This window comes from Thermobia domestica, chromosome 9, assembly GCF_964235325.1.
Source record: "Thermobia domestica chromosome 9, izTheDome1.hap1.1, whole genome shotgun sequence".
Classification (NCBI taxonomy): Eukaryota; Metazoa; Arthropoda; class Insecta; order Zygentoma; family Lepismatidae; genus Thermobia; species Thermobia domestica.
Window position 1 is genome coordinate 49155004 of NC_137462.1, and position 8479 is coordinate 49163482.

At 36.5% G+C, this 8479-nt stretch overlaps 1 protein-coding gene across 1 annotated transcript; it reads left to right on the forward strand.

Annotated features, from left to right (window-relative positions):
- Nucleotides 1-1055: 1055 nt before the first annotated feature.
- LOC145660806 (uncharacterized) lies at nucleotides 1056-1757 on the forward strand. Its single transcript, XM_081726220.1, has one exon. It carries the CDS (start codon nucleotides 1056-1058, stop codon nucleotides 1755-1757), a length of 702 nt encoding a protein of 233 aa, XP_081582346.1.
- The last annotated feature ends 6722 nt before the right edge of the window (nucleotides 1758-8479 follow it).

The window sequence follows — 8479 nt, forward strand, 5'->3', positions numbered from 1 at the left end:
TGGCCGCGAATCGGAAAAGGGACCCCATGATTCAGAGATATACGCTCTACCACTGATCCACCGTGCCCCTCCTGACATAAGGCTGAAAATAATATTTTGCTCTACTCAGAAAAAAGTCATTATAATGCACAGGTTATTTTATATATATTTAGCTGCATCAGTTATTTTTATTTTTTAGTTAAAAGTTCCACGATTATGGTCCGAGACTCAGGAAGACATTGATAAAAATTAAGAAAATGATCAAATAAAGAAAGTGGGAGGAACCAGGAGAACCATGAGAAAACTCCGCATGTGGTGTTTTGTGTGCCACCTACACAAAACATACTTGGTGCGAGTTGGAATTGAACTAGGAACTTCACATATGAAAGATGCGGTAACTGAAATAATTCTTTCAGAGAGGTAACATACTGGATCATGGTTATATGGTTCTGTCTTCTCACATTTTTATGAGGCCTGTGTTCGATTTCCAGTGGGAACTTAGGTTTTCTACTTCTAAGTTAAACTGCCTTACGTCGCCAACGCTCGCTCAGTTTCCTCTCTAGCAACTGAGTTACGAATCAAATCTTGTTCAAACGTACTAAGCGAAATTTAAAAAAATGTCATTAATAGATCAAGAGATTTTAAGTAGACTAGAAATTAAATTTATTCATAACTCGCTCTATTTATACTCCTTACATGACATATGGGTCTGCAGAAGGTTCAACCTAAAAGTAAAAGGATATATTTCTCTAGTACTACTGGACAATGAAGCAAAAGGGAATAACATGAACAAGAAAATTTATGTTTTTCTTTCTATATTAATAGCACAATATAGTTCTTATAACAACAGTAGCTACTATAGTGAGATGGCTGGTGGTTAGACGTGCACGTATCGCGCTCCGTGTTTTCCATGCCATAAAGTTCAGTGGAAAAAGTGTTTCGCAGCAATCTATGTTTCCATAGTTCAGTTACAGATAGAAGAACAGTATAACGTTTTCTTATCTAGTGAAAATCTTGTACAAATATTACTTTCCTAATTTACAGTTGTTTTGTTTGTACAAAGTCTTCACAGTAAAATGGCTCCTTCTAAGGCTATCAAAGGGTCTCAAGGAAACAGTGCGCTCGAAGCAGAGAAAAAGGACTACGTGCGGCAAATCTGCGAAGAGTTCAAGTCAGTGGTGCAAACCCCTGAAATTTTAAAGCTAATCGTAGATTCAATAATTGAATCAGTTACGAAAGTAGTGGTGGAAAGACTGGAAGAAACTCTTAAGTTCAATTCTGAAGAAGTGCATGACCTTCGGAAAGAGCTAAAGAACAAGGACGCAGAAATTAGTGGTCTGCAAGAGAAGATTGTGGAACTGGAGCAATACCAGCGGAGGGAAAACCTTCGGATCTTCGGAATACCGAAGGGAAGAAATGAAGATACTGACACTATTGCCATCAAATTGTTTGAAGAGCGGCTAGGTGTTCCCATGGACATAAACGACATTAGTCGAAGTCATAGGATTGGACCCAAATTAGAGGGAAAACCACGTCCAATAATTGTCAAGTTTGCAAGCTACCGAACCAGGGCTAAGGTGTTCAGCAATAAAAGAAAACTGAAGGGCTCCAACATCACCATCCAAGAAGACTTGTGCCATCATCGACTGGAATTGTTGCGTTCAGCAGTTCAGAAGTATGGTTACAAGCAGGTGTATACTCAAGACGGAAAGATAGTTGTCCTTAAAAACGGATCTAGACATTTCGTCTCTACCAAGGACGAACTTAATAGCTTGTGAGGACACAGAAATAGCGAATATCGCCAACAGTTAGTGGCATAATATCGCAGCACGGAACGTGTACATATTGTACTGCGTGTGATATGTTAGAGATTTGTTTTTCTTTTACTATTTTATTAATACATATATCCTCTTTTGTTAAATGTATATCCAAGTATGAATATTGTGTGCATCTGAATTGTTTGTGTGCGTGCGCGTGTGTTTCAACGTCCTATGTCTATTTATGTGTGCATACTTGTCAGTGTTTAAATTCTACAATACACAGAAGCGATAACTGCAGTAGCTATGTGATTTATGAGCTTTATATTTATCTGACAATATTTTCAACAAGTATAGTGTGCTCGCTTTTTTCTGCAAAGTGTGTGGTTGTGTTGCTATTTTTATTTGTCGGCAATATTTTGTGTTGGATGTGGTTATCAATGATGCTTTTACATGCATTTGTCAAGCTCAATAGGAGTGTAGCCTCTAGTGATTCTAATGTGGAAATGGATACAAAAGTGTCCCATCCTACCATCAGCACACGAAGACCTCCCTGTCTCTGTGTTCTGTCACCCCTGTTGTTTCCAGTTTCGGCTCGCCTCCTGGAACAGAAAGCAACAAGGAAACAGAAATCTCCATTCTATAGTCTTTTCGTTTTCTCTAGTCTTTCTGTTTTTTCGCAATACCTGCCATTGAAATATTCAATATTACATGAGTACAAAGACTGACAATATAAGCAACAAACATAACCCCTATTCATTCGTTTTAACCAAACTAAATAAAATATGTCCCTCTGTTTTCGAAGACAATGAACCTTTAAAGCTACCCGATCTCCAAGTGTCTTACGAAGGCCCTCACTATTTATTGCAAACAGAACTTAATAAACCGAAGCGACCAACGTTCAATGCTGTGCACATTAATGCGCAGAGCCTTGTCAGACATTATACTGAGTTCGAAGTTATTTTTCATTCCATTGAGAACTTGCATGCAATATTAGTTTCCGATACTTGGTTAAAGCCAACTCTTTCTAATGATCTGGTATTGTTAAATAACTTTAAAATTATCCGAAACGATCGCATTAACAAAGGTGGTGGTGGGGTTGCAATCTTTCTGCGAAATGACATTGACGCAAAAATTATTTGTCAATCAGGTGGTCATTATAGCTTCGAATCTGAGTACATCATAGTTGAGATATGTATTGAGAACCAAAAATTAATTTTGGCTTGTGTATACCGCCCACCAGGGGCATTATTTAAGAATTTCGAAGAAGATATTTCTCGTATCTCACCACTTTATATGCATAGTCTCATAGTTGGGGACATGAACTTTGATTTATTGTCCACCAAACGTGAAGTAGAAACATTCCGCGAGATTACTACATCCTTAAATTTTTCCATCTGTCCGCTCGAAGCTACGCTTCATACTACCACCTCAGATTCACTTCTCGACTTAATCTTAACTTCCGACAGTGATAGAGTTCTTCATTTCGGTCAATTTTCAGTACCTGGCATTTCGCGTCATGATCTTATCTTTGTTTGCTATTATATCAAGACTCCCAAATTCAAGCCTAAAGTTGTTTTATACAGAAATTTAGCCAACATTAAGAATGAAGCACTCTTGCGTGATGCTGCGTTATTGCCTTGGCATCTAATAAGTTCTTTTCCTTCTGTGAATGATCAACTATCTTATTTCAATGAGTTAATATTTTATCTTCTGAACATTGATGCCCCTTTGAGAGAAAAACGTGTTACTCGTTCTCCTTCGCCCTGGATTACAGATGAAATTCGAAGTTTAATGGCTTATCGCGACAGAGCGTATAGCAAATTTAAGAAGGCACGTAAATTGAATCTACCTAACTTAAATGACAAATTTGAGGAATATAGGATCCTTAGAAATAGATGTAATCCAGCCGTGCGTAATGCGAAATTAAAATTTTCCTACACCCTATTTGAGAACAAGAATCCCTCCCATATTTGGAGAAATTTGAAGCTACTTGGCATTCGTAGCAGCAAAAGAGTCCAGCCGGATGTAGCTGCTCCTTTCTCTGCCGATTATCTTAACAATTATTTCTGTAGAATTGATAGTTCTAGCTCACAGATAAATGCAAGATCTGATAATACAGGACAAATCCCTAATTTTGAAGAAAATGGTTTCTCTTTCACTTGTGTTACCCCACAGGATGTAATGAAAGCGATGAAGAGGATAAAATCCACTGCTATAGGTGCTGATGAAATAAGCATAACATTGATCAAGAAAATATTACCTTTCGTCTTCTCCCCAATTACCAATTTATTTAATCTTTCCCTTACTACCGGAACATTCCCAGTCTTGTGGAAGACAGCACGAGTCCTGCCTCTCCCTAAGACTATGGATGTAAGGTCAGCAGAAGACTTAAGGCCTATTTCAATATTACCTGCCCTATCTAAAGCTCTTGAATATATTGTAAGTGATCAAATATGTGAGCACCTTCGAACTTATAACCTTTTAGACACTTTTCAATCCGGGTTTCGTAAACATTGCAGCACTTTACAGCTCTTACCAGTATTACTGATGATATACGTTCTGCTTTGGACAAGAGAGAGATAACCATACTTACCTTACTGGATTATAGCAAAGCATTCCAGTCAGTAAACCATGACATTTTGCTACAGAAACTTGTACAAAAATTTAGTTTCTCTTCTTCAGCTGCTAAGTGGGTCCAAAATTACTTATGGGACCGAAAACATTATGTGGTGGTTGGCAACTCCGTTTCTGGTCAGCGTAACCTCCTTTGTGGGGTTCCTCAAGGTAGTGTTTTAGGGCCTCCTCTTTTCTGCTTTTATATTAATGACTTAGCACAATCTCTAAAGCACTGTAAGTATCACATGTATGCGGACGATGTTCAATTGTATCTATCTTCTTCACCAAAGCAAATAGATACTTGTATAACAAAGATGAACGAAGACTTGAGTAATTTGGCTAAATGATCAGCAAATAATTGTTTGATTATAAATCCAGTCAAATCAAAGTCAATTTTAATTACTTCCAAACGTGCAACGACGTTAATAGATGCTTCACTTGTTCCAAATATAACTTTAGAAGGCGTAAATATTCCCTTCTCTTCCTCTGTGAAAAATCTTGGCGTCATACTTAACAAATATTTAACTTGGTCCGATCAAATTAACGCATCATGCAAGAAGGCTTTTGCAATTCTTCATTCTCTCAGCAAATTAAAAAACTTTTTACCAATACAGTTGAAAAAAAACTCTTGTTCAAACCCTAGTAGTACCACATTTGGAGTACTGTGACACCACCTTAACTGACGCTGATATACATTTACAAAAGCGTGTGCAGCGAGTACAAAATGCTTGAATACGTTTTATTTTTAACTTAAAATTCTCAAATCATGTTACGCCATTCTTTAAAAAGCTGCAATGGCTGAAGATGCAGCAACGGCGAAAATTGCACTCGTTGGTACTGCTGTATGAAACACTTACTTTTACAGAACCTTCCTATCTTCTAAAACACCTTAATTTTTTAAGCGATTTCCATGAGAGGGACACAAGATCACGTTTTAATAGCCAACTTGCAATTCCTATTCATAGATCAACTTATTCCTCCAAATCATATATAATTTCAACGTGTCGTGATTGGAATACTTTGCCAACCTCGGTACGTGAGTCAAAATCTTTAGCATCTTTTAAAAGAGCAGTTTATAGTTTATTGTTATCGAAGCAGGGTTGAATGGACACAGAGACAGAAAAGCCAATAGAGAAGCTTGTCATAGAGATATGAAACTCAAGATTTATTACATATTGTAACATGTATGCACTTTCGTGTAGCACTATATCAAATTTGTGTGTGTTATGTGTGTGTGTGTGTTCAAGTGACCGTCTGTTTCTTGTTTTTTTTACTTTCTAACTTTTTTCTTTTGCTATTGTTAGGCATATTCTTTGATTTTTCAATTTTGTGTCATGTTTAGGTGGTAGATAAGGCTACATATAGCCTTAACCTCGACATGTAAAATAAGTCGAAATAAATAAATATAGTTCATATAGTTTGCAACACTGTTTTAGTTCGCATATTTTCTGTCAATCTTGTCATCTGTGGCGCACTATATGTTGAATTCCAGAAGTTCAATCTTGAATTAAATGTAGTTGCAGCCATTAAAATTATTTTCATATATATTTGCTATTACATGCATTTGTTTTACTTGCGATGTTTCAACTTAGATGTTGTATCTTACAACGTTAATATAACTCACAACAATAGTTGCATGGTAATACCAAATTCTATTCTTACTGTAATATATGTATACATATTTAGAAAGTTTTGGCGGCTCAGTAAAATGTACAGTTGAACGTACGATGCAACGTGGACTCCTGGAGGAATTTCAAACGAATTTGGTATACGTATAAATTACACTCTCAACAATTTACCTCTAAAAAGTTTTCGATTCATGAAATAAATTCATGCCTACGCCCCTGTAAAGAAGTGAAAATTTTAGGGACTGATCAGGAGATAATGCCTTCCTGAGCAACGACAGTTTCCCAGAAATCATATCTCTGATAGGTCTCCATGTGACAACAGCATTTGTGCATTACCACTCTTAGTGTATTGAAACTTAAGTCAAAGAAATCGTTCGGAAATCTTCATCGGTTCTCTCCTCTGAACCCCATGCCAATGAGGCCGACTTTGGTGATATACTACATCTGGAATATTACTATTTATTTCAATGATCCCGAAAACTATGTATGTATTCGACATGAATATAGCATGTTTTCTTTTTCTATTTTTATTTTCTTTTTCTTTTTTTACCTGTCATCCTGCCACTCAGACCTCCATAGCAACCAAGGCTTAGCTTGAACTTAAGCAGCATAAACAGCGTCACTATTCACCTTTGCGACCACAAAAACCATGATTTCGACACTAATTTTGTTCGTATTTGACTATTTTTGGATGGCGCTTTTCCCCTTAATAGGGATGGTTTCAGTGTGTCGCCCCCACAACTATGGGGGAATTTCAACAAACTTAAGTATATCTATAACCTATATATCACTATCTGTAAAACATATGTGGGGGTGATCTTTTTCGGAGAGGAATACGTTAACTATATTTTTTCAATATCACTGTGCTGGATTTCTTAGCTTTCCATGCTAAAGATTACCAAAGCTCAACTTCATCTGTACCGTTGTGCAATGAATATGTTGTTTAACGGCATTCAGTTTAAGGAATGCTCGCTTAGGAGTTGCTCTTGTCACAGGAAAAGTGAGATACAGTTATAAATGAGTAGGGTTCTAAACAAATACGAAACACTGCTAGCAATGACACTACTAGAAATGAGTTTTCGCATACGTAGCTAATAATTTTAAATTAGAAATATATATGCACCTAGTTTAATATCCTTAACTTGAAGGTCCCCTGAGTTAAGTAAGTGAATAAGTTTTCCGCTAACGAAGATAAAGCCTTGACCTTTAATGGTATCGGGGTTGTCATTATTGAATTCAGTGTCCCCGAAAACTATTGAATAGATACTCATATCTTTCAACTAGGAATTTTTAATTTTCATGCCTCCCATTAAACCTCCATGCCGATAATGCTAAACTTTGAAATGAACGATATCGGGAGTATCATAATTCATGTCACTGACTTCAAAAGGTATGGATTTGACATTAATATCGTTCATTTTTGGATATTTTCACATGTATTGGGTTCCCCAAGGCAGCCGGGTTTCGATTCCCGGCGAGAATCGTGTAGATCGGGTTCCATGTTAAGTTGTAGAACCATATATTATATAGACTCGCTGCTGAAAAGGACGCTACACTCTATATAACCTCACCTCGTGAGATATTCGACTTTTCTATAATTTCAAAACCACTTTTCTCTCTTTGTATCCCCTCCTCCCCGTTAGGACACGCATAGATTCCAACCGAAACTTTCTTTTTGGTTGGAGGATGAAGACTACTGTACCATACGCTTACAAACTATATGGGACTATGGTAATGAGTTGCGGAGTTTGAGCAGCACGCACGGATAAACCACGCTTATATTTATATTTATTAAAATTTCATATTAGGACTTACTCCGCAAGACAAACTTTTACCAAATGCGACTTTTAAAATTCTGTATTTCTTCTTGTTCTTGTTCTTCTTTCTATTCTTCTTCTTCTTCTTCATCATCATCATCTTCTTCTTCTTCTTCTTCCTCTTCTTCTTATTATTATTGCAATTGTCTCAGTCAACTTCGTTAATACACACCATTCATCAACCGGTTATAGTAGAAATGAGTCTTTTCCAACAGCAGTTGATAGCTCAATCGGGAAAGCACTGACTCATTGATTCAAGGGTTGTGAGTTCGAAACTAGTGCGAGTCAAAGTATTTTTTTCTGATTTAACCTTCAGATGGAAATGTTTCTTTATTGGCTTTTATCATGTAATTCTGGATAGAGATATTTGGATGTGAACAAAAGTATATTAGAACATAAGAAAAGAAAGATAAGTTACGTGATACCTTTGGCAATTTTTAAATATATTTTCACCTTTCTAGGAAGTTTCTGAACATTCAGACTTCTATATCTCCTTTTCGCTCTCTTACGTGTCCTTTAACTACGTAATTCATACATTTACTTCATAAATCACATATACATATATCACAGATGTATATCTTTGTCTTCTCTCTACATCATGTCTGGAGATAAATGTTTTGATAACATGTTAAAGACACGACTTTTTTAAAAAAATAATACGATTTACGATATCAGTGAT